The 26615-nt window shown below is 47.5% G+C and overlaps 1 protein-coding gene across 7 annotated transcripts in view; it reads left to right on the top strand.

Annotated features, from left to right (window-relative positions):
- Positions 1 to 26615, top strand: part of CAMTA1 (calmodulin binding transcription activator 1) — a 321453-nt gene that overhangs the window by 279292 nt on the left and 15546 nt on the right. For 4 of the 7 annotated variants that reach the window (XM_064470376.1, XM_064470371.1, XM_064470370.1 and 1 more), the window contains 11 exons: positions 15209 to 15348; positions 15589 to 15785; positions 16139 to 16217; positions 17046 to 17361; positions 17740 to 18263; positions 19248 to 19435; positions 19861 to 20107; positions 20574 to 20645; positions 21615 to 21635; positions 24445 to 24638; positions 24831 to 24905. In XM_064470376.1, coding sequence (XP_064326446.1) covers positions 15209 to 15348; positions 15589 to 15785; positions 16139 to 16217; positions 17046 to 17361; positions 17740 to 18263; positions 19248 to 19435; positions 19861 to 20107; positions 20574 to 20645; positions 21615 to 21635; positions 24445 to 24638; positions 24831 to 24905 — 2053 coding nt within the window. Of the gene's footprint in view, positions 1 to 4464; positions 5572 to 15208; positions 15349 to 15588; positions 15786 to 16138; positions 16218 to 17045; positions 17362 to 17739; positions 18264 to 19247; positions 19436 to 19860; positions 20108 to 20573; positions 20646 to 21614; positions 21636 to 24444; positions 24639 to 24830; positions 24906 to 26615 lie in introns of those variants that run through there. The other 3 variants (XM_064470372.1, XM_064470373.1, XM_064470374.1) reach the window with 2 other exon arrangements.

Here is a 26615-nt window from a genome sequence, read left to right as displayed (position 1 = left end):
CCCTGACACTGCTGACGAGAGCATCCGCAGTTCATCTGTAAAACGTGAGCACCAGGGGCAGGTGAGGAGGAGCCAGTTCTAGCTGGATTCTGGCAGAGCAGTGTGTGTGTGTGCGCAGAGTCTGAGCTGATGCTTTTGGAGATGGGGGGAACCTGTGTCTTCAGCTGTTCAAGGTTATCTGTTAATATTAGCAGCAGACTGACGCATCCTTCCCTGGCTCTCCCCCTCCCTGTAGCATCACAGAACACAAATGATGCATTCTTCTCTGCTTTCTGACCTGTAGCTGCTGTGTTTCTCATGCCACATACAAGAGAGGCATTTCAAGGAAGTCGGGGGGGTAGGGCTGGGGGGGACACACGAGAATCACTTCCAACCTGTGTAGACACGAGCGGAACAGAGACAGATCACTGTGGTTATTGCAGGAGCAAAGAGAGGCTTGTGACTTGGCTGTAGAGGCATACTTGTAAACAGCAGAGGAAATAGCTCGTAAAGAGAAAGTGTACATAGTGTTTTGCTCAGCATCAAAAATGAGTTTGCTTGGCTTCTAAGTATTGGAAGAGTCTCCAGGTGCTTTTCATTTGCTATTGAGGCTGCAGGTTGCATGTGAAGTACAGCCAATACTGATGTGATGGAGATTGATACTCAGCTGTTAGCAATCTCTCTGGTGTGGCGTGTGAAGTGGATAGGTTTTAAAACCCTTGTTTGACAATTCCCTTAGCACTGGTGAATTTGGAGGAGCTCTGGAAGGTGCTGTAAGTGTCTCTGGTGTTCCTGCAGTTTGTCTGGTTGCTGCTGGTTAGCGGGCGAGCTCTCAATTAGAGATTGTTATGATGTGGTGAGGGTGGAAGGGAGGGGGACTGCAGCAGTGAACAAACTAGGGCATTGCTAACAGGGAGGGGAAAAAAAAAAAGTAAAAGGACCGCTGCATTGCAGAGGCCCTTCAGGGAAAAAGACTGAATAATTATACTAACCGTGACTTATCAGAAGCCTCTGCCTTGATGCACAGTGCACCAAAGGGAGCAAATTACGCTCTTGTTTGAAGGACCAACACCACCTTCCCATTTATTCTTAGAGAACAAATGTTAGCTTAGCTAGCTAAGGTATAAGCTAATGCGAGTTGATTCTATCGATAGAATAAATAACCAAATCCCTGTCTTCTCTGTTTACTTTAATTGCCCTGCTTCAAATCCTTGCCCTACTGCCTGTTACATAGTCTTGAGGGAAGGATTTCAAGGAACATTTGTAGTCCCAAAATATTGACTAGAAGTTGAAAATTCCTTTTAATTAACTCAGTGGAACACTTTGAGTTCTTTGCACAACACAGTTAATGATTCCAGGTGGTATGACCACTGCAAGAGAGGCAGGGTTAACAGTCAACCATACCCCAAGAACAGCATAGTAAAAGGATAAGCAATTTCCATCCTACATAAGTTTAGATAAACAATTGTCTTCCACAAATCTCTTTAGAATAAAGATGAAGACGTCCTATATGCAAACTGTATATTTTCACTTATATTAAGACAAAAATTAATACACCCTCTTTGTTCGGTTCTGCGGATACATGAAAACCTTTAGCCTCTGTTTCTTTCTTAAGGAGACGTGTCTTTAGCTGCCTGCCCATGCCCAGCTCAGAGCATAGTGGCTTCAATTTCTCTGCAGGCTCCTCTTGAGACTTGTGTAGTTGTTGCAAGATAGTTGCAGTGATGGGCAGACAGTAGTAGCTCAGTCATGAGAGGATATGGTGTAAACAAAGCCAATAAATAAAATAGATACTGTTTTCAGGTATGGGTGGCTCCCAATTAATGCTAGGATAGTAGGCACACTTGGAATCAAACCTCTGTAGAAGTTTCCAGATTTCAAAAAAGATGGGTTAGCAGAGAAGCATCTGAAACAAAGCATGAGAAACCAGAGTTCCACGGTGACCCGCAGGAAAAAGTGAGCACAAACTTTCTTGCATGCCAAGCAGTGCTCGGTGCAGAGCAGAGGTGCTGCTTCCTGGGGGACATGGCTGTACCTTCTGTCACAGAGGAGTGCCATGAGATCCACGCACATGCCTGTGTAGTGTTGCAGCAGGATCTGCTTCCACCTGGCTCCTGTGCTAGCAGAGAGCAGCAGCGGTATGACGTATCGCGCTTCCTTCTTATAAGCACTTACAGCAGCTTTGGGTTTAATTTCTTTTTAAAGGCAGGTAATTCTTCTGATTATTCAGGGAACATTTAACCACTGCCTCTAGGGCTTGGCGTCTGGGAGAGATACGATAAGCAGGAAGGTATTCTGAGTGAAGTAATAGGACTTGTGTTTCCCAGAGAAAAACATTTCGTAAATAATTTCCCTGTTTATAGTAATTGCTACTCGTGGAAGTAGTGAGTGTGGAGCAGGAATAAAATCCCATCTTTCTGATGAATATGGAGCAAGTATTGGCCGTTGCGATCAGGGAGCAGTACTGCAAACAACTGGGAAGCATTGTGAGACCATCTCCCTCTGTGCCTCCTGTTCATAGGACCGTATCAAGTCAAGCAAACGAATGTGCAGAGGAGTTTTAAGGGCAGTGTGTTGGGTGGCCGTCCTCTGAAGGGCCTTTTTTCAGTGCCTGTGCTGGACTTTAAAGGACAGTGCACCTTTTTCTAACTATTACACGGCCACCCTTGTTTTATTCTGCATTTTCCTTATTTTACCCCTTAGATGAGTTAGATCGTTTACAAGTGGACAGTGGACACCAGCTGCTTTCAAAAAGTGGCTGTAGCGATGACGTTTCCTTGGCATGGGACATGACCAGAAATTCCAGGGAGACTGGTGTGAGTGCTTCTTGGCATTATGCTTATGCGTCTGCAGGAAAGAGGTTGGGGAGGAGTAAGTGCTGCCATAGGGAGCCCAAACAGAACTTAAAAATGTGGGCAGGCAATGTCTGAACTGATGAGTCAAGCGTGTATGGCGTGGACAAGGGCGTGACTGGTACTGAATGTAAATGGTACTGGCGCGAGAGAGCGTAACAGGCTCCCTTTCAGCTACTCATGGATTCTCCGGGTAAGGTTTGGCTATCCTTCTCAGCTGGAAAACATAAAAAGGACCGGGGGGTTTGGTGGCTCACTCGTGTTAGCATGATGTGCCGACCTTGTGGCACCCAAACTCTCATTTTGGCACGTGGGAGGTGGATGGGATCCCATACGTCCAGGTTGTCTGTGACCGTCCAGCATGTGCGTGGTGTCTGTGGCGTTTGACAGGTACGTGGTCTCTGAAATGCATCGGTAAGCGTGCAGGGTGGTACATGTTCATCACCAAAATCCACCAAGCGCTGTTTACTGAGACTGCGTGCCCTTCCTAGCATGCAGATGTGATGAGATGCAGACAGCGCGGTTCTGTAGGAGAGACGTGTTCAGTATCAGTGAGGCCCTCAGAAATGTTGTTTTACAGCCATAAGAGACTTTTGGTAGAAAAAAGTCTGTGTCCCTGAACAGTAGCACTGTTTATCACTCCTCCCTCTGTCAGGGTAGAGGTGACTGTGTGTTTAACTTTACATAATGGATTTTACCGTAAAAGATTAAACATTTGGATTCTCTTCAGGCATGAATTCAGAGCAATGAATGTTTTGTACCGGGTTACAGGGCTGTGGGTGTGGCACATGGATGTGTGAGTGTTAGTATGGGACATGGATGGCTTGTTCCTCCCTTGAACTACACTGTGAACTTCAGATACTTCTGCTCTCCCTCCTGTTCTTTACTGACTCCAGGTCAATGCGGAGGCTTTGTCTGTTCAGTTTCTGTTCCTGCTTAGATGTGTTCAGTTTTGGTTTTTTTTCCCCTTTCACACATGACGGGTAAGGACAGGCTGCTCTGCTACAGTCATTTCGGGAAGCTTGTCTTCATTGCCTTGACTGTGCTTCCCAGGCTACCCTTTTATATTTTGTCTATAACGCAGTTGAACTGAGGTGAGGAACATTTCGTTTGCTGTTTTGGCTGCTGTCTTTTGAGCCAGCCTGACTTGGTGATCAGCCGTCGGGTTCCTCTGGAAAGCCGGTGTTCATTATTCTCAGGCTGATGACTAAACGTGCTCCACTGCTGCTTAGGTGAGCCTGGAGTCTGCAGTTCCTTTGGATCGAGTAGCTGCGCAGACATCCTCTGGAGTGTTATGCCGGGTTTTAATGCTCTGCAAGCTTGCCTTATTAGGGCAATTAGTAAAAGCGTAATTATTTCGCGTGAGCGGGATGAGGAGAACTGCACCTAAGAGCCCGGTGGCTGGAGGTGACGCGGGTAATTCTCGCTGAGCGGAGCGCGCCCTGCCACAGCCCGCGCACCGGCGGCGCCCGGGAGCGGCGGGGGGAGCCCGGGCCGCGGGGGGGCTGCGAGCCGCCGCCGGCCCGCTCGGGAGAGGCCGGGGCCACCGCCGGGCACGGGGCGCGCGCTGTAAACACGGCGGCGGCCAATGGGGGGCGGTGACGTCACCGGCGGGGCGGGGCGTGGTGGCCGCTGGCGGCGGGGCGCGGGGCAGGGCCGGGTCGGGCCGCCCGGCCGCGCCGACACAGACAATGGCAGGCGGCGGCCGCCGCCTCCCGCCGCCCGCGGCCGTACCAGGCTGTCGCTGAGCTCGGCGAGGCCGTCGGACGGGGCCGGTATCCCCTATGGCGGCGCCGGGCGGCCCCGGCGTGGGCTGAGGGCGGCGGCGGGACCCAGCGCCCCGCCGAGGCAGCCTGAGCCGAAGCGCCCGGCTCCAGGCGCCCCGAGCCCCGGCGAAGTGCCTGCGCCCCGGGGCGGGCACCGGCGCCTCCGGGTGCGAGAAGGCGGCGGGCGCGGCCATGGGCACTTGGGCGCGCGCGCGGTAACGGGCTCCCGCCGCCGCGGAACACCGGGGCCTTCGCCGGCCGCCCGCTCCAGCCCGCGCGGCTCTTGCCACGGGCCCGTCTGCAGCTCCGACGTGCCGGCGGCGCCGGCCGCGGCCGCCGAGCCGTCCGTGAGCCGCTGCGAGGCGGCGCTCGCCCCGGTGCGGGCGCGCTACGGCAGCGGTCGCCCGCGGCCCAGCTCCGCGCAGCGGGAGCCGCGCGTCTCCCAGATGCCGGTCCGGTCCGGCCGGCAGCCCCGCAGCCAGCTGCCGAGCAGAGCCCTCCGGTGCCGCGGCGCTGCCCCGCGGCTCCAGCGTCCCGGCGGTTGGGTGCGAGGCCATGGCCTCGGCCCCTGAGCATCGCCCAGCGTCGGCTTGCACCGCGCACGGCAGGACTCTCCCGTCTCCGAAATATGCCGCCAGCGTGTGCTAGCCCGTGCGCCGCGGTCACGGAGGTGGGGAGAGGGCACAGCCGAGACCCGCCCGCGCTGCAGTGAGCCGGAGGAGCTCCAGCTGGCTGCGAGAATGCGAAAGCCGACATCCAGGTCTGTGCGGGAGCCTGCTCGGTCCGCCCCTGCTGCAGGGTCCGCACCAGATGCTGGCTGGAGCCTCCACTGATGCCTTTGTAGTCTCCCAGGTCAGTCCGCTGGGGGCAGATGTCGGTTTATTTACCTGGAAGCGGGTAGAGGTACTACACAGGGGTCCCGGACCCCCACCCTTTGCAGGTGGATGTGCAGCTGTGACAAAGTACTGCTTCTAGTAAGTATTGCAGGATGATGTGTCGGGCAGTATTGGGGTTTAAATATGCATGCTTCTGTGTTGTCCCTCACTTTGCTGTACTTACCCTGTGAACGCACGTCTCATGAAGCTCGCTGTTCATCCCCCTTCCTCTCCTCGTGCCCCCGGCTGCGGGACGCGGTCGTGTTTCTATCTGCTCGCCCTCTTGTTGGCCCTTCCAGGGGGGATGTTATGATGCAGGCTCAGAGTTGTGGCAGCACTTTTATTGTAGCATCACGCATGCAGAAGTGTGGATATGAACATATGAACACCTCTAGATAACAAGTCCCATACTCTAGGGTTGGTATGGTGTAGGATGCAGTCAGGAGCCCAGACCTTCCCTGGGGAGTTTAGGGATGCTTGAAGCACACACCTGCTCCATGCCAAACTTGTTTTGTAGGGCACTTCATCAAAAAGAGTACGGCTAGGAAGGGGAATTCAGAAGAGGGTGTAGGCCACTCCCAGTTTAGAGATGGGGTAAATGTGACAGATGTCTGACTTCTTGAAAGCTTCCTGAAGGAGATCTCGGTCTCTTCTGCTGACCTATTCTAGTGTTTCAAGGTTTTGTAGCTTGCAGCAGTTCCTATTTATCTAATTTTGCAGCAAATAGAGGCCATTTTGTATCATTCGGCTCATCAGTGTGGTGATTTCTGGGTGAATGTTTTGTTTCTGGAGTTTACAGTTTTTATGAGGGAAGACTTGGGTTAGAATTTTTACCATGCTTACAGTACCACTGCACAGATACTGCATAGTGCCCTGTGAGGTGCCTTTTTACTGTTTATAGCTCCTTTAGCCTGTAACCCTTGAAGGAAGGAGTCCCTGTGAGCAGTGGGTGGCACTGTGCAGGTGAGCAGCAGCACAGCACGTCCTCCTAGGCTCTTGCTCTATTGCTTTTTGTATCTGTCCAAAAGCACAACATATTTCATAGTGTTGGCACCAATGGGAACGCAGAGCCAATTTCTGACCTGAGATGCAGAGAGTGACCTTAGGCAGCCAACGGCTTATATACAAATTTCTAATAGCAGAAGAAGTGACATCATTAGTGGTCTGCCCTACCTCTGAAATACATCAGGTCTACATGGCGTCTCTAAAACCTTCCCTGGTTTGCTGAAGTAGCTGTTCATGGATAGTGTGAAAATGTTAGCATCCCAAAGCTCTGGGGAAGAGAAGCCTGGAAAAAAAGGCAGCAAGTGCTTTATCGCTGTTGGTACAGAGACTGCTGCTTGGGGAAAAAGTCAGCCTAAGCCACCCCCCTTCTTCTCTTCTCTAGTAATGACAGGATAAAGAAAAGCAGGGGGAAGTACTATTTTTTGAGGGAGCACTAGCTGCTGGGGACGATAGAGAGGAACAGAGTAGTCCCAGATGGCACAGGAGTAATAGCTACAGTTCCACAGCATTGGAAGAAGTATGAGGAAAGTGTTCCCAGTAAGAAGTCTCGTCCTGGTAGGTGGATGAATGGCTTAAAATCAGTGACAATGCCTGTATGTGCAGGTCTTGATTACTTCATTGCTCCTGCCCATACCCAGTAGTGTTTGTTTTTTCTGTGAAAGCACGGACTTTCTTCAGCTGTAGCTTCGGTTCAGAGTGTAAATACGGTGTTTTCCTCATCTTGTGCCTCAGTAGCTGTGGCATTTCTCACTAATCAAAAGGCCCAGAAGTGACTTACCTCACTTGCACAGATAGGTGTTTGTCTTAGAATATTAAGTAAAAAATTTAAGTGCTTTCATTTGCTGGTAGAGACCAGGACCTGCAATAGCTTACTGCTAAACAGAGCTTTTTGTAAGGTGCATTGAGTATGCTACTGCAGCATCATTTCAGAAATAGGTGTTCCTGCAATGATGACACCTCAAATTAGTACTAAACATGATCAAATTGATACTGCAACATGGAAGGTGTTCAGGATTTTTACTATATAGAAGAATTGAGCAAGATTTTATAGGCAAGTGACAGATGATTTGTAAAACAGGAAGAGAGCAATGGCACTCAGAAGTAATGTGTCCTTAGACAGCTTCCAACCCCACCCACAGCTTGCCCTGGATGAGAATATGGTGTGTCTGACCTGCTCTGCAAAACAGAAAAATGTCTGTGCAGTGCATGGTTTGGGTTTTTTACAGTGCTCAGCTGTCGCACTTGTTAAATTTGGTCTGCGTGTGTTCGTACACTGCATGTCGTAACACAGAAACTGCTGTTAAAGAAACTGCACGTGCTGAGAAGCCAGTGCCCTCGGAGTGGCTTACCACCTCCTGAGTATTTAAGCACAGTACTTGAGAACACGTGCAGATGCAGATCTTGCACAGCAGTATTTTCTGTGGGGAAATAATGGTATCCTGGGCAGATACTGCCCCAGTGGAACGTGCAGGAGATCATGCACCCTCATCCTCTAGTCCTTCCTGTCAAATACTGTTTGTCATTTAGGGTGTGCAGCGTGGCCAAAAAAAAAAAAAAAAAGCCAGACCTCCAGGTGAGAGTGTGAAAAAGAGCAAGTGATATAGACACTGCTCTCCACTAAGAACTGCTGATTTATTTTTCATCAGCGCAAAGCAGTTATTTCCTCTGTAATAGTTCTGGCTGCACTACCGTGTCACAAGGGGTACAGTTTCTTGCTGGTTGAAGCTTGCTTGGCAAAAGGGAGAAAGAGGAGATCCTTTTGGATCTTTGCAGATTCAGTAAAGCAGTGTGCAGTGATCAGAAAAGCAGCGCTCTCTGCTAATTTCTGAAATTTGGCTTGTCAAGCAAAGGAGGTCTTGTCACTTGCTGCTGTATGTTGATGTCCTCTTAGCTCCATACCTGCACCATAGCAGTGGTGTAGGTACCACAAAGAGCAAGATCTGCTAACGTATGGCTTTACTACATATTGTAATAAAGCATGAGCAGGAGGCAGTGGTTTGAGCCAATGCCCACCCATCGGGAATGCTGCTTGCATACCTCAAAAAGAGAAATAAGAGTGTCTTTGGAAGAGGTCTTCAGGTCAGAAGATGGGGAGGGCCATGCAGAGGTGGTCTATTGCAGAGGGGCAGCTGAAGCATTGCACCTGTAACTAAGCTCTGCAGCACAGGCACTTCACCCAGATTTGGTCCTTGTTTTTCTATAACATTTAGGGTGGGGACTCCGCCCTTATTAAAGTCGTGAGTGTCCTGTCTCCTGCTGGCCGGACAGGCAGCTGAATGAGGGAGTGGTAGAGTGTCTGTTGGTAGTTCTGCAGGACCTGTCTCACTCGATGTATAATCACAAAGGTTTCTGGTAGCAACCCTGTTGCCTCTTTGCATGGGAAAAATGTGTAGTGCTGTTTTAGCTACCCTTTTATTATAGGGTACACGCAGTCAGGAGCTGTCACAAACTGCGAGCAGGCTTCACAAGGCAGGTGCTTCTGCAGGCTCAGGTGGAAGCTTGTGTACTGGGTGTAACTGTGAAGTATGCAGGCTGTAGCTCTGTAGGATGCTATCTGATGTAAATAACCACGCATCTTTAAAAGACCTGTATCATAGTGGTGGTGTATCTCTAGAAATGTTTTGTCCATAACTTGCTATCACTACTGTAGTCAGCAGTAGGCTCCCTCTGAGTACAAATGGGAAAAAAAGAAGCTCGTTCTGCACTCAAATGTTGGTTCATGTTTTGGGGAAATGAGTATGAGATTCGAACCAATTTCTTAGTACAGGTCAAAACGTTACCACACGGCTCTTTCCATCCCCTCCCTGCTGGAACAGCCAGGCTCCCCTCAGGCTGCCGGTGCTGTGGAGCAGCCCAGCCCTGACATGACACTGGAACAACTGGTTTTCTCAGGACTGGACCCTGCAAATCAATACCACCAGGAATAGTTTTGCTGTGTTCTGAAGCTTGGTTTTGAATCCATGGGAGAGCTGCTCACTCCCCTGTGAAGGGCTGAGGACAACAGAAGTGAAAATGGCTTTGTGTGTGATGGAACAGAACCCTAAATTAACACATGACCCAGGGGTGCGCTTGGGGCTTGCAGGGCAGGAGGGGCAAAGCACGAGTGGGTGGCTGTGTGTAGCTCCATCAGATCCCAAAAACTTCAGAGTTCCCAGCAGATGAAAGCAGCTGCTGGTGGAAAAGCTCTGTAAGACCAGTCTGTCGTGGCTTGGTCTAAAGCCAACACCTCTTCCTGTTATGCTGAGGAATAATGGTGAGATGTTATTTTGATGTTACATTAAATTTGAAGAATAATAATTTCCAGGAAAGATGTAACATCCAGGGTGTTTTCTGTGAATTTATAAGGTGTCTCAGAGATGTAGAAATGCTGTCATTTTCATCACCTTCATGGAGGCAGCCTTGAGGAACAGCTTCAGAAACCTTCTTTGTGGTTTCTTAAAGGATATTGTAACATTTCTTCAGATTGATATGTAATGGAAAAACTCGAGAAATGGAAAAATTTGCAAGTCTAATTTTTTGGCTCAAAAAAAAAATCTGAAATTTGATCATCAAAAGCAGAGTCCCTGGGTAAAACCTTAAATATGTGGATATGTTCATATCCACATGCATCTTTGCTGCCTTTGGAAAGAGTTAGGGTGCTTCCAGTGTAAGACATCTACCTGTGCTGGGCTGGAGCTGTTTAGATGTACTGTATAATGTAGCAGGAGAAAAGCTTATTTTGACAACGTGATTTATATGCTGTTGAGCTCTTCTTGCCTTTGGTGCACTGCGAGATAGATACTTGCTGTGAGAGCCTCTGTTGAATATAAAAGACAAGCATGTGGAACCTGTGTTCCTGTAACTTCGTTGCCTGCTGAGCAGGTGGCTCTACACAGACCCCTGAAGTGAGCAAGACAGAAAGAGAGTGTGATGAGCAAAATAAGAAATAAGGGATAAAGGGTCTTGAACTTCTCAGAGTGATACCTGTAACATTCAGCCCTATGGCTCTTATACCCATCTCTTCATTACTGCAAAGTAAACGCATAACTTCAGGTAGCATTTTGGGTTTTTTTTCATTTCTGCTTCATTTTCATCCTCTTCATGGTGTTTGGGTCTTGCTGACAGTGCTTTTTTTGTCAGTAAGGGTTTTCACAGGAAAATGTCTCAGAGCAGGACTGGGTCAGGTTTTGTCATGTTTTCTTTACCAGAAAACATGGTTTTCTTTTGCGATGAAGCATAGTACTTTGCTTAAGGAATACGTTTTGGTGCTGTCTGGTACATCACACGCACGCACGCATGTGCGCATGCAACCCTTTGCTTCACAAAATTTGAGAGGTTTTCTTTCTGTCCAATTCCTGTAAGTTTTACACAGCTGTGGCAGGCATCCTTCTATGTAGGCTGCTAACATGGGTACAGATACATCCGTTTTAAGGATACGCTGTGTGTATCGCATACAATTCCTGTGGTATGTAAAGCTGACTTGGGTTTTGACCCTGTTGAACCTGGGACTGTGTAAAGGAAAGATGATGTTTTCATGCCAGCTTCTGTGGCATAAGTTGTAGTACTTGTCTTTTCAACATTATGCTGTTGTCCTTAGGGATGAAACTGGTCAAGTCCCGTTACTGAGAATACAGAAGTGATAACGTTTTGATACAAACCAGCAAACTTAGGACTTGGAGAATTGTCCTGGTTTCAGCTGGGATAGAGTTAATTTTCTACCTAGTAGCTGGTATAGTGCCATGTGTTAGATTTAGCATGAAAATAATGTTGATAACACACTGATGTCATAATTGTTGCTGAACAGTGCTTACACTAAGACAAGGACTTTTCAGCTTCCCATGCTCTGCCAGGCACACAAGAAGCTGGAAGGGGACATAGCCAGGGTAGGCTAGGAGGTCACTTAGACTTACCCTTTAATTAGGTCCTTGCATAATCTAAGTTTGCAAGGTACAAGATCATCTTTATTCTTTGTAACTTAATTTTACCAAGGTAGGACCACTGCATCCTGGTAAAAATAGTTGGGAAGTTAACCTGCCTGCGGACAGTTGACTTTTAAAACGATCCTGAGAGATATTGCAAGGGTGCACCACGAGGAGAGTGTGTAGAAATTGGTATTTGTATGTGGTTTACTTTTGGGAGCCTGACTGAAAGCAGGCAGGTTCCCTGGCCCTGCCCCAAGCAAGGGAGGAAGGAAACTTGCTGTTGAGGGGGTTGAATGACCCAGGGATCTTCCACTCAGTGACGTGTGGTGCTCTCGCTGCAGCCCGGGCAAGGCGTCTGTTGGCTTGTTAGCAGTGTATGGACTGTGCTGACTGTGGTCGAAATGCCATTAATCCGGGGCCTCCTGTGGATGAAGAGGAGCCTTTCATCTCATTGTTTAGTCCAGGGGGAACCTCAGGGGATCAGGGGAAGGTGCCCTTCCCTTTGGCTGCTCCTCCGTGCTTAGGTGTCCTTGTTTTGTTTCGTTAAGACTGTACCAACTCTTGCAGCATGGCTAGCTGCTGTCTTTCCTTTCCTGTTCTCGCTCTCCCCCCCCTTTGAGTTTTCTTTTTTTTTTCTTGTGCACTAGTGCAGTGCACGCGCTTCAAGTGACCAGTCCCTTTTGAAGGGGACACCTTGGTGTGCTTGATACCGCGGAGTTTATTATGGAAATGCTATACGTAAATACCTTTGAAATTGCTGTCAGTTGTGGCTTTGTTCTAGCTGTTTAGGTAGCAAGTTTAATCACCTGGAAAATGCAGCATGAAGATACTTTCCATGCACTGCTGCCCCACTGACCTTATTTGCTGCCTGGAGCTTTCTAATCCAAGGGTGCGCCCTGCTGCTGGGTAAATGCCGGCAGTCTCTGCTAGCCCTGGAAAGTGCTTCCTTCGCTCTGTGCTGGCACTCTAGAATGTTTGTTTCCACTTCCCATTTTACTAATAGCAGCATATTTCTGATCTGCCTGTAGACTGAGCAGGGATTTACAACCCTCTATGGAAAACACAGTTGTCTTGGTAAGATGCTGAATGTTCCAGGTTTAAGACTCTGATGAGTTTGTAGTGTCTGTCCTTCTGACTCCTGTTAGGTCAAACAGATACCCTCTGCTACCAAAAAACAGGTACTCCTGCCCTAAATACTTCCCAGGAGCACTGTCCAGGTGTCTGAATAGGAATACATAGGAGCATTAGATGCTGTTTCAAATTCTGTTTCCTAAGAAAAGTTCTTTTAGTGATCCCATCAGGGGACAGTGGTGGTGACAGACATCCCTTTAGTAACTTCAGTCCTCCAACAAAAAGTGCCAGGAGGCCCTCAGTGTCATTAGCTTGGTATCAGGAAAGGTGGAGGCTTCACCTGTTAGAGGTCAGAGCCTAGGGAGAAGGGCCTGGAAAATGGACACAAACATGGGACCCTCCTTTTGTGTTCCACAATGGTTTCAGCTTGGGAAAAAAAAGGGGGGGAAGTAGTAATACAAATAACATATGCTGTTATTTAAATATAGAGTAATATTAAAAAATGAGACATACAGTATGTATATAAATATATAGTTATATAAATATTTGTTTAAATAACAGCATACTTCTGCATCTCACTGGAATAATTTTCCCCTGCTGTTTCTGGCTGAACCGAATATATATTGACAGCTAAACGGAAGGAGCAAATCCCCAGTCTTGCAGCCCTGGGCTTGTTCTATAACACCGGTTCAAACCAAATTTCTTCTTCTTTTAAAAAGATGCTGCTTTTGCCTATATGAGGTTGAAGGCTCAGATACAATATGCAGTGTATGTTGCTGCTCTTCGCTCTAATAAAATGCCACCCATCTGGGGAGAGCAGCATTAGATGTGCAGAACGGAGCTGTTAACCTGCACGGCAAACATGGCCCCTCTTCCCGGTGCCTGAGCTGTAGTAGCCGCTTGGCAGAGCGGTGCCAGGTTCTGTCAGTCTCTGCAGCGTACGTGCTCCGCCTGGCAATGGGGAAGGAGGAGACAGCGACACGGACTGCACTGCAGCACACTGCAGCACTCCCGGAACAAAGACTTGCTGGGAAAACACGCCTTGCATTGCTGCTGTGTGCGGACCGCAGTTGAGAGGCAGGGCCCTGACACCGCACCATGTTACGAGTTTTTCCTCAGGTAGCTGTCAGTCACTTTCCCAGAGGCTTTGCAATTAGTGGGATAACCGAATTATTAATAAGGCACAAATAATAAGTAATAGTGTTTTGGACTAGGCAAGAACAGACTGTAGTGAGCTCACCTCTGAAGTGAGGTTAGAGGGGAGGTGCTGGCCATGCTGCTTTATCCCAGGCTCTTGAGCAACCAGGGATGCTGCATTACAACCCGCTGGAGCTGGCCAGAAGGGAGCGGAGCTCTTGTCTATTGTCAGACCGTGGCAGCTTCTTAGGGAGAGCAAGATGTCTTTAGCCAGTAGACTTGAGCTGTCTCTTACCAATGGTCTGCAATACGGCCTTCAGTGCAGTAGAGCAGAGATCCGTATCTCTATAATACCCTCTAGTGAGACTTGTGCCTTGCAGGGTATAGCATACAAGTACTCCTGCAACCTTCCAGGGAGGTATCTGCATGTAACCAGGTCACTCGGAGAAGACTTTCTCCTTTAAAACCTGATCAGAGCTCGTTCATTTTCATGGAGATGCCTATTACTGTCAGTGGGCTTTTTCTGGAGTTATCAGTGCTCTGCTCTGCCACATCATCACTATGGGTGCATGAAACCAAACAGGATGAGGGTTGTCTCTTCCCCACAGTTTATTATATATGTTGTTAGCATGATAGCAAGGTTCATTAAATGTTCCCTATCCACAAAATTATCCTGCCCAGCTCACATGAGCTGCATGAAGCTTCTCGCTTACGGGTCACAAGACAGAAGGTGCCTTCTGTGTTTGCAGCCACTCGAGCTGCACTGACTGGCCCTAAACACAAAAAGACTGCTTGAGTTGATCTCTACAGCATCTGGTTTTGCAGTGTCCTATTAACCTATCCAAATCTCCCTGCACCACTGGTCAAGCATTAGTAGCTGTACCATAGCGCTAGGTTACGATGCAAGGAGGAGAAAATAACTAATACAGGCTTTAGGCTTCTGCAGAGACCAAAGGGCACAAGAGTTGTACGGCTTTTCAGGATGATGTTACTGGATTTTCAGTGCCCGTACTCTGATTTCTGGTAGTTCTGGCACATGGCTGAAGCTGTTGGCAAGAAAGGGAGCCCGTCAGGGAAGGAGTAAGTGCCTGTTTAAAGGCTTCTTTTTCTAAGCACAGAAGGAAGCAGAGGAGTCTTTTTTTCCCTCCAGGTACCATTATTGCATGTTTCAGGAGGCAAGCCAAGCTGAATTCAGGGCTCTTGTAAAGTAGGGGGATTTACTTTAAAATGGAGAGTATTTTGACAGATACAATCCTGCTGGAATGCTGTCTGAATGGTTATATTTGCTTAGGGTTTACTTGTGTTTTGAAAGAAGTTGTGTTACCCCTATCCTTTATTGTGTGGATACAGCTAGAATCACACGGAAGGGGATCCATCTTCTGCCTGCATTTTTCATTTTCCTGGCTGTTTTCTTTAAGGAATTTCTCTGGAATTGCAGTTAAAGGGATGCTGCAGGAGCTTGAAGAGCTAGGATGCTGCAGGGCAAGTGTCTCTGTGCACTGCCAAGCAGAGCAAATCTGTGTGATGTCCAGGATAGTTGGTTGTTATTTCCTGCAGTAGCCTGCCAAAACCTGAGCTTGCTATCCATGGAAATATTCTTATTCTGGCTTTCTCCAACCTAGATAACCAATTCAGGATGTCAATATTGGAGCGACTTGAGCAGATGGAGAGGAGAATGGCTGAAATGACAGGCTCCCAGCAGCACAAACAAGGAGTAGGAGGAGGGAGCAATGGGAGTGGGAACGGAGGAACGCAGGTGCAGGTATGAACCTTGCTGTGTCCAAACATGGCAGCTTTGTTTTCTTACCAGAGTTGGGTTGGGGGGGTTGGAAAGGATTACAGTTTTTCCTAAACAACAGGCCTGGTTTGTGGGTATGTTTAACTGCAGTTGGCTTTCGCTCACATTTGCCACTCTCAGTGCTTGTAGAAGCGGAAGGCTGCCTGCTCAGGGCAGGTTGCAGCTCCCCTCAGTGGTTAAACTGGGATGTGTGTGGTGTTTCAGTGCGTTTCCGGGACTGGAACTCTGGGCAGCTGCTTTGAGAGCCGCGTGGTGGTGGTGTGCGAGAAGATGATGAGTCGTGCTTGCTGGGCAAAGTCCAAACACTTGATCCATTCAAAGACTTTCCGAGGAATGACACTGCTCCACCTAGCCGCTGCCCAGGGCTATGCTACACTGATCCAGACCCTCATCAAATGGCGGTAAGACCCAGCCCGTTGGACTCTTGGGTGTCAGTACAGGCATGAGAAGCATATGTAACCTCTGCTTGGTCCAGATTTCTGGTTGTCCCTTACAACCAGCCATGTCCCTGAACTTGTTCCTGTCCCCTGATCTCATGGGACCTGTCTCTTGAGAGAGCAAGTCCCATCACTGGATGTATCATGCCCTTAAAGTCTCTGGTGGTGGCACCATCTGTAGTAAATATGTGTGTCATATTGAAATAAATATGCATGGCCATTTGTTTGTGTTACAGTGCATTAGGTAAAGCTGTACATGTAGGCAGAGATCCTAACGTGGCTACAGAGCATCATTTGTTCTAATGTTTCCTCTGCAGCACCAAACATGCGGACAGTATTGATCTGGAGCTGGAAGTTGACCCTTTGAATGTGGATCATTTCTCCTGCACGCCTCTGGTAAGAGCAGAAACTGAAACTTCTGAGAGAGTCTGAGGATCCCCTGGAGTTCTTCCTGATGTGTTATTTTCCTAATTTGCTTCATACTCTGAAGAGTAGGTGTTTCTTGTGTGTCCTTGCTGTGTAAATGGTAAGACATGGCACTGTCAGCTTCCTGGCGTTTTGTTGAGAGAGACCACACAGAAAAACCCTTGTCATCGAGTAAGATGAGGAAAGGGGACAGACAGGTGGTTCTGGTTTGTGTTTTACCTAAAATCTAGTCTCCACTATCATGCTGGGAAGAGGGCTTTACTCACCTTCTTTCACGTGGTTCTCTTTGACTGACTGTAGAGTTTGTAAAGTCATTACACTATCTTGGTCATTGGAGTCGTGAAATTGTGACTGAGAACTTAGACAAGCAAAAAGGCAAAGCAGGTGGAACCAGAAGCGCCAGTTTGCAACAGCAGAGCGTTGTTTTTTTTGTTTCCAATCTTCAGTCCTGTCTGCGAGTTTCTCATCTCAGAGGTTCCTTTGCATATGAGGCTGCTCTGTCTCTGCAGTGATGCCAGTGTGTCATGTCATGTGTGTGTGTCCCCCAAAAAGCCAAACCCAAAAACATTTAAGAAACTCTCAATCTGTCTGCTTCATTTAGCAGATGAAGGTTTCTCCGTCACAGGAAAGAATAGCATGCACCTAATCCTCTGTGATAGCCTTTTGTCAGGATAGGACATCTATAAAAGCTAGTTGCTGGGGTTCATGTTGTGGTTTTGCTTATCAGAATCATTTTTCTGTGAGCTGGGGAAGGAGAAGGCAGGTCACCCAGTGGGTCAATTGTCTTTTCTTTTTTAGATGTGGGCATGCGCCCTGGGCCACATGGATGCAGCCGTTGTGCTGTACAAGTGGGACCGCCGAGCCATCTCTATTCCTGACTCCCTTGGGAGACTGCCACTGGCCATTGCCCGGTCTCGGGGCCACGTGAAGTTGGCGGAGTGCTTGGAGCAGCTACAGCGAGATGAGCAAACTCAGCTTGGGCCAAGCCCCAGGATTCAGTGCCCCTCGAGCACAGACTCCAACACAGAGAACTGGGTGTCCCAGTGGCACAGTGAGCTTATTGCCTCTCAGGAGCCTCAGAAGGGAGTCACTGTGATTTCCAGTACAAATACAGGTGAAACAACCCTGAGGGCATGCGCTGCTTTGCTGGTATTTGACATGTGGAAACCTGGGGGCAAGGAGCTCACCTGGGCGGCAGATGCCACCTCTAGCCCTGTTGCCTATGCTTAATTCTTTTCTTGTGGGCTCTCTGTCGTGTGCTCCAAGTATTGGGAAGAGGAGCGAATGCCTGCTTTTGAAAGACGTGTGTATCTTAAGAGTGGTTGAAGTAGTAGCCTCCCTGGGTTATAGGTACTCCTTTTGCACATCTTGTCAGGTGATCTAGAGCATGGTACAAACTTCTGCTTGCGGCTCTGCAGCAGAAGCTGGTGTGCTTCCTACAGCAGTCATGGGTTGCATGTTTTGTTTTGACCATTGATCTGTTTGTTTCCAGAGCTGAGACGACCAAGATCAGAACCTTCCAGTTACTACAGTAGTGAGAGTCAGAAAGATTACCCTGCACCCAAAAAACATAAGCTGAGCCCTGAATATTTTCAAGCCCGGCAAGAGAAGCTGCTTTCCACTGCGCTGAGCCTGGAACAGCCAAGTGTCAGGAAGCAGAACTCCAGCTCCAAGCAATCTGTCACTGAGACAATCAGCCCCAGTGAAGGGATAAGGGACTATGGCCGGGAACTCTCCCAGCACATCCCAGAAGTTACTGGGTACCGGGGCTCTGGCAGCCAAGCAGGCATCAAATGGAACCCAAAAGACATTTATATTGGTGTGTCAGCAGTGCAGGTGGCAGGGAGCCAGAAGGGGGCTGCACTGGGGAAGGACACTGTAGCCCATCGGCTACGCCAGCGAGAGCAGATGAATGTGCTGATGATGGCTGACAGGGAGATGGTGGATGCAGAGCTCTTATCCTATAGGGACAACGCAGGGGATGAGGACTGCTTACACCACATGGATGACTTGCAGGTAAACATACCCGTAGGGTCTCCTTTCAACCCCAAGGCAAACGCTAATGATTAGCACTTAGGGTTGTGCACTGGCTTACACTTCAACAGCATACAGGATGCACAAAAGGGTTAGCAGTTTTGCAAGGAAAAAGGAGTAAAGCAGGGCCCTTTGGTCATGTCAGTAAATGAGACTAGGGTGGCCCCGTAGTCCTTTGGGAACTGGTAAATAGCCCCTATGAAGACAAGGTGGCCTGAGAGAGGCAGTGGTGTGGTCGCAGACCAAGCCGCTGCACTTTAAAGTGCAAGGAGGTAAGAGTGGGTAACGGGAGACAGTGGGTTTGGGGAGGATAAAATCCCACTAGGTATGGAATAGAGGAAATAAAACCACAACAAAAGCAGGACAGACAGATGAGAAGTAGTCACTGGAGAAAAGATAGCGTTTGGTCTTCTGAGCAAAGAGAGTAATGGGAGCACAGCCTACATGTACTGTGTTGGCATCTCTATATATTCTCATCCTGCTTGTGTACCACAGATGAAGCAGATCTTTGCAAAGCAAGAACTGGTTTCTGTTCTCTGTATTAAAAAAATCCTGTGAACCTTGGTGGGATGGGGTGATACGGTTCAGAAGGATTCCTGAAAAAGTTGTGGGCCCAAGGGTTTTGACTTCTCTTGATGTGCCTTTATTGGCCTGTCATGGTCTGCTGCATGTCCTAGCAAAAGAGTGGCAAGGTCGCTTTTCCGTTGGAAACAACATAGTAGTGACAGCTGTCAGTAGCGCACAGTAAAGGTCCAACGACATAAGCCTTTTGCCAAATCTCATAGGCTCCCTGTACACTCAATGAAAAAGAGGTCTGGGGAATACGAAACCCTGCAGCGCTTTGTCAGAAGAGGCAGAAAAGCAAATGAGCTTTGGCTAATGAATTTCTGTCTAAAACTGGGCTGTAACACGCAAGTACAAGGCTCCTGCTACCAGGCATTAAAAGTTTGCTCTCCCCCTTCCCAGGTGAACATGATGACACTTGCGGAGCACATTATTGAAGCTACGCCTGACAGGATCAAGCGGGAGAATTTTGTGCCGATGGAGTCACCACTGCTGGAGAGAACGGACAGTGCTGCCATGAGCACCACAATGAGCTGGCTGGCCAGTTACCTTGCTGATGTCGATCATCTGCCGAGTGCTGCACAGATGAGGTCAGTAAGAGCTGTGAAGTTGCTCTAGGTTTCTGAGTGGTCTGGATGCTGGGCAGCATGCGCCAATTCTCTGGCCTGCAGATGCTTTTTCTCAGTGGGACTCAGTGCTGGTGTTTCAAGCCCAGCCACACTCTCATGGTCAAATGAATCATTGCCAGCACAGCTACAAATTCATGGAAGAATGGGAGTGCGTGCAGCAGCAGGCAGGTGGGGAAAGTGGCCGCAAGGTCTGACTTGTGACTTCTCTTCCGGCACCAAGTTTGTGCGATGCAGTACAGGCAGGCTCAGGAATATGGGATGTTGGTAGGAGAATGGGAGGGGAGCATGAGCTTCTGCCTTGAACTGAGAAATGTTGTAGCCCTTATCTGTGATGCCAGCTCAGGTGCATTGTGAGCCAATAATTCCTACTGTGATTGGTATTTCAGAAGTCTGTATAGTGAACCCCTGACCCCTTCTTCGAACACCAGCTTGAGCCCTGCAGGCTCACCAATCAGTGAAATAGCTTTTGAGAAACCCAGCCTTCCCTCGGCAGCAGACTGGTCTGAATTTCTGAGTGCATCCACCAGCGAGAAGGTAGAAAATGAGTTTGCACAGTTAACTCTGTCTGATCATGAGCAGAGAGAACTCTATGAAGCTGCCAAACTCGTCCAGACTGTGTTCAGGAAATACAAGGTACGTGCCCGAAATGTCTGACGTCTTCCTCGTTAGGCGTGAGAGAGTATAATTTGTTACAGACAAGATGCGGGTAATACCCACTGCTGGGACAAAAATACAGTTTGTCATAACCTTTTCAATGCTTCTAGCTTTCGCTTGTTGTTTACCAGCACCTACTCTACTGGAGAGGCCAGGCGATGCCATAGCATGCCTTCTGTGCTGGAGCAGCACTCATATCCTCAGAATACACCTCAGAGGTTCTGGTTGGTTGCCTGCTTGGTGTAAAGATCAATTTTGAGGATTTGTCCCCTACATGAATTGACAGTAGAAGTATCTCCACGGAATGCCTAGACCTGAATCAGACCAGATAGCACTGATAGGAGAGATTTAGGAGGTGCCCTGCAAGCTGCTGTGAGACACTTATCATCTGTCCTGTTTTTTTGTGTACTCTGACTACTTGCTGCTTCTTTCCTTCGCCACATAGGGTCGTCCTCTCCGGGAACAGCAGGAGGTGGCTGCTGCTGTTATTCAGCGTTGCTACCGAAAATACAAACAGGTAATAAAGGAAGGGAAATTTTATGAAACATGTGTAAGTGCCGTGAACACAGCCCTTTGTAATGGGAATTATCCCACTGTTCCTCTTGTATGCTTTTCAGCATGCAGCAGTGAAATGCCTTGCTCAGGCAAAACTGAAAAGGATCCTGAGTCTTAATTTTGGAGGGAATCCTTGAGAGGATTTAATTTGTGATGATAACCTGCATTTTTGCTATGAGAATGAGGGCAATGATATATTCCATATTGGCCTTTATGCATGCTATAGCCTGGTGAGACTATTCTCTGACTAGTTGCTTGCCAAATTTCATTGTGAAATTGAAGTTGGTTTCGCCTTTATCAAAGGCAAAGATGAAAAATAGGTTGTTTTATTTTGCACATACTAAACTTTTAAACTATGGGAGGTCACATGTTTTAGCTTGGTACAAGTTGTTCCAGGACTGAGACTGTTCTCCAGACTCTAGTCGGAGACATGCTTTTAGGCTGAGTTCTCAACCCCAGAAAAAGAAGATACTTTTTTCCTTTTTGGGTTTTTTTTTTTTGGGGGGGGGGGGGGGAGGGGGGGGGAGGGTGCGGGTTCGGGGTTTGGGGAGGGGATAGAGCCCATGCCCCTCTTTCACTGTACCCTGCTAGACTCAAGCTGCCTGGTGCCTGGCGGTATGTTACATGAAGTGAAAGGCAAGATGCCTGTGCTCTTTTACAACCTTCAAAAGCATTGATTTGGGAAGCCTTTCTAATGTTAGGTGACTGCACCATGATTCACACTCAACCTGTCACATGGCTGTCATTCTGGAGTGATGCTTCCTGTAACAGGGAAGCTTAATTCCTTTCAAAAACTGCTTGACAAACTGCTTTGTCTTGGATCCTGGAATCGCTTTTTTTTTTTTTTGAAAGAAGATGGTTTGGTTTTTTATTTTTCATTCTTTATTTGCAGAACTAACATTAACTATGTATTTTTCTGTTTCTCCCTAAGCTTACTTGGATAGCCTTGAAGGTAATACAAATACAAACACTATTTTGGAAACAATTCCCCATGGGTCACTAACTTTTGCATTCCGTATAAACCAGGAGAACCTGGCATTTAGAGAAATGTTTTCATAGTATCCACTAATAAATACCTGTGGTTGAGAAAGCAGTGACAAACCAAACCTTATGGGAGATACGTAGGGGCTGCTGTGTCACAGCATATCAACGTAGTAGTACAACTGGAAAAAAAAGTCTCCTGCTTCTACAGGTACTCATATTAGCAGTGATGGGCTGAGGTGCGGGGACGGTTTTGAAGCCGGTTTCCAGAGGAACAAGCTTTCCTTTGTTGCTGCTGATGAGGCGTCACTTGGCGACCTCTGCCTTGGCATTCGGGGAGCACAGGAGAACATTTATCCTACCCATGTAGCCAACGTCCTCTGCATTGTGCCTGCCAGCCAAAGTGTTTTGAACATTCGTCTTTGAAATACCTGTGCCCTCAATCTTAAGACCACCATCTCGTGTGCGTTGCTGCTCATACTGGAGCACGGCTGTTGATGTCAGTCTTAAATTGTTCATCGCCAGTAGTTTTCTGCTGTAAAGAGAGATTTCCCAGCTGTGCAACATCTTGCTGTCATCAGGTACTAGAACCAGCTGAGCTTCTCTCAGAGCTACCCAGGAGGCCAGTTGTGCTCTTCCTGGAGAGAACATGTCCTCAGGGTAATCTTCCATCCACAGCTTCCTCCTGCGCCGTGGTGTTGTATCAGTCCAAGAACTGTTCTATCAGCACAAGTGAGCTGAGCTTTCTGGGGCTGCTGTGCTAGCTGAGGCTTACCACCTCACAGCAGTTAGGTGACTTTTCCGTTTATCCTCTTCCCAGCTAGAGGTAAAAAGAGGATGAGAGGGAGCAGCTAATGAGCTACGTGGGTCTTAGTGTTGAATGCAAACATATTGGGGTCTAGTCTATCAAGTGACTGCGATTTTCTCTTTCACATGCCTTATTCCTCTGTTATGTTGCTGTATTGCTGAGATCAGCACAGGCTCATGACTAGATTTGAACAGTCATAGCTCACATCAGTTTTGTATTTGAACCCTTCTGTTCAGGGGTTTGTAACTCAGCCACAGAAGTCCCATCTGGGCTAAAAATTGGAAGGAAAACCACAACCAGCCTGTGTGTGGACTTACTTAAAACAGCTAATTTAAAACCACAATCTGATCCATTTAATGAAAAATGTTAAAAAGAAAAGAAAACAAAACAAGATGGAAAAGAATAATGGCAAAATATAACTGCACCTAATGACTGCTTCAATTCCAAAAAGTGAAATTTGGTAAATGGTCGTCTGTGATGATATTGGAGGGATTTTTGCTTTGGGGTGTTGTTGGGGTAGGGGGCATTGTGTCTTTGCTTTTGGGTTGGTTTTTTTTCCACCCCCCAATAGATGGGAAAACTCCACTGAGGTGTATTAGGACATTACACTATACAGGGCAGCAGCTGCTATTTCTGTATCTTGCCTGTCTGATAAAGTGAGCGGAAGTCATAGCTGATAAAATGTTGAGGAACACCAGTCACAAGTTTTGAAAGCATTAAAACTTTCAAAATAAGATCAGTAAACACTGAAAGCCTCTGTCATAGTGTTAGTTCAGAGGTATGAGTGCAACTTCTACACATTATTCTACATCTCTTAAAAAGTACTTCTAAAAATATGCATGAATGCATATGGTTTCTGTTAAGCAGCCATCCACTTGCGTGCTTTAAAAGCAAAAAGGATGTAGAATAAAGAAGATTTTCTTTTTAAGTGTTTGTGCCTGCTTTATTTGAAATCATGGGGCTAGAAATAATACAGTGCTAGGGGGAATTTTGGATGCGTCTGACTGCTCATGCAAATCTGCAAGTTCAGTGGATGCTTGTTACAGACTTCTATGGAGATTCAGTTTTGCCTATGACTTAGGCTCAATATTAAACTTGCTTAATTAACTGTTGTGGGTTTGGGGTTTTGTTTGGTTTTGGGGTTTTTTTTTAAGTTAGAATCATATGTTATTGTATTTGAAATGCTTGGATTTAAATGGCTATACTTGAGCAATCAAAACTTGCAGTATTGGGCTATGGCATAGAAAAAATAAATGAGCTGTTACAAGTTAATTGGCGTAGGAAAGTGGAATACACTTGTGAACAGTGAATTCTGTTCTTAAAGCAGTTTGTTTAAAAGATACTTTTAAAGGAAGACACAAAAAAGTGTATTTTGGTTTTAGTTATTTTGCTAGCATCTTGGAATAGTCAGTCACAGTGCTTTATCCTTATAGTCACTTAGGCATATTTTGCTGCTGTTGTTACAAGCCTTTACAAGCAATGGCTACGTAAGTGAGCATCCTGTACTTTTTAATGGTATTTCTCTGTGCAAGGGAAGCAAACAGTTCCTCTAAGGGTAGTCAGTCGGTCTAACGCAGACCCACTGCAGTACGAATACAAAGCAGTGTAAACATGACTCAGGATCCGCTCCAGCTCTTCCAAAGTTGTTCACAAGCATAGTACAGCTGGATCTCGTCATCAGCGCGTACGTGTAGGGCCCCTGCTAGCTAGGTATTAAATAAAAGCCATCCTGTCAAACTGTTACGGGGGCAGCAAAACAGGCAGTTGCTTTCTTGACGCAGACTAGGTTCTGCACCTAGTCTCACAGTTGTTCCAGTTTGCTGTCACCCTTTCTTCATCCAGTTCCCAATCAGCGAGTAGATACTCCTTTGCTTCTCATCATGTCTTAGTGGTACAAGAGTCTTGCACCGTAGGAACCTGCTTCTCGCTGGTTTTATTGGAATGCCTCAGCTCCTGTTTGTTTCTCTTGTAGTATGCACTTTATAAAAAGATGACGCAAGCTGCCATTCTTATCCAGAGCAAATTCCGAAGTTATTATGAGCAGAAAAAATTCCAGCAGAGCCGACGAGCCGCGATGCTGATCCAGCAGTACTATCGTAGCTACAAAGAATGTGGGAAGAGGAGACAGAACCGTCGGGCAGCCACCATTGTACAACAGAAGCTCAGGTGAGCTGTCTGGATGTTAGATGCTACCAGGATCTTTGTACGTTGTTTTTACACTCATTGGGGCTGTGCTGTAATTTACTGACAATGGCCAGTGGGGAAAGGACAGTGGTTCGTAGGGTAATTATTCTTGAATTTAGTATTATTCGCCCCAGTTTTGCCTGCGCTTCAGTGTTGGGTTTTTTTTGTGTTTAGAAGCAGTCTGCTTACCAAGAAGCAGGATCAAGCTGCTCGCAAGATTATGCGGTTTTTACGACGCTGCCGCCACAGGTACGACACTATCTTTTGGTATCTGCCCTTTGTTAGAGCAATGCAACAATATTCAAGGGTGTTTGCAATGAGTGCAGTGTAAAGGATAATAGAATCAGCTCCCTACAGATATTTTAATCAAATAATGAAGCCCAGCTGCTCCCACGGTATTCTGACAAAAATTGAAATTTCAAACTTGACTCTTGCTGAAAGAGAATCATGTTCAGCTCTATTGCTGATGTGGCACATCAGCCCAAGTTGTGCTGGGCAGACACAGAATTAGAAAATTTTGAGCAAAGCAAGGCATGTGACTTTAAAAGTTGGATTGGAGGAAGTCTGGAAAAAAAACTTACAGAATCGTAGCTACAGCTTGTAAGTGCTGCACAAAGCATTCCTGGTATGTGGGAAAGTGCAAAATGCGACCACATCTGGTGTACGCTGGAAATGCCTTTAGTTTGATCACAGGATCTTCTGGTAAACTCTCATCAAATACGGGTTCTTTTTAATGTGGATGGGTGGAACGTGCCAACAGAGCAGCAGACAAGTTAGTTCACGTCAGCCACTCCACACATACCTTAGTAAACAGGGAGTACAGACACAGACATGCAGATGAATCATCTGCCAGCGTGGGAGCCTGCACGGGCGTGCCAAAGTGCTCGCATGTGGCAGCTAGCGCTACCATGACAGTACTCTGCTACACGCAGGGTGTTTGTTTTTATTTTTCATTGAAAGGATCCCATATATGATCAGGTTGCAAACTGGAACTTTGCCTAGGCAAAAGTGAATTCAGATGTTTCTGACTCTGCTCCCTCCATTCTCACCACACATGCATTTCATCCACTCAGGAGCTGGTCAGACCTGATGCATTTTGAAGCATGTCTAGTTCAGCCCGGTGATGTTTGAACAAGGAGAGCTCTGAGAGGCAGAGGGGCATGTGATAAACTTGATTTTAGAAACAGACGCAGTCCTTTTTGTAGGATTTCAGAGCTGCAGTTTGTAGGAGGTCGGTGTGGCTCATGTTGTGGAAGGACATCTTACCTGCAGGTCCAGTGGGAAGTACCATGTGTGGACAAGAAAGAGGGCTTTATGGTTTCCAGGCCAGTTCCAAATGCACTTGAAATAGCCACAGTTGTTCACGAAGAAGCACGAGTGGCTTCTTGCTATCAGCAGGGCATGTGGAAGAGACCAGCAGGTTTGTTCTGTTGTGCTTGTTGGGCAGTATGTACAACTGAAGCAGGCAGAGGCTCGGAATTTCTGTATCCTCTCGGATCTGCTTGAGATCCAGGCAGCCCCTGGGGAAGCCACATGCCTGTTCCCATCCGTGGAGGCCCTGGGGTCAACCTGCCAGAGGCTCTTGCAGCTGACTCTCACACACAAGCCCCGAGAATACCTCACAACTAGCTGTTATCACTGTGTTTCCCAGCAATGTCCAGGATGCGCCATGCACTTCAACCACGCTCAGTTAAGTTTCCAGCTCTCAAGTAACCTAGACTGTCCACGGCTTTAATTGCCCATGAATCCAGCAGTTTTTCTTGCCTTCAACTCATTGCCTTCCTCTTTCTCAGCGCCTTCTGTTTCCTTTGTAGAGCAAAACCCTGCTGAAGTTTGCAGGCAAGACACTTACCTTTGCCTGTAGTCAACCTCCTCTCTCTTCAGCAGCATGGTCCCTGCTGCCGTGCATCTCTGGGAGACAGGTTTAGGTCTTGGGTGTTTATAGGCAGGAAATAAAAA

The sequence above is a fragment of the Phalacrocorax carbo genome, chromosome 20, assembly GCF_963921805.1.
Source record: "Phalacrocorax carbo chromosome 20, bPhaCar2.1, whole genome shotgun sequence".
In the NCBI taxonomy this organism is placed as follows: Eukaryota; Metazoa; Chordata; class Aves; order Suliformes; family Phalacrocoracidae; genus Phalacrocorax; species Phalacrocorax carbo.
The sequence above is the reverse complement of the archived record's forward strand: the minus strand, read 5'-3'. Positions and strand labels throughout refer to the sequence as shown.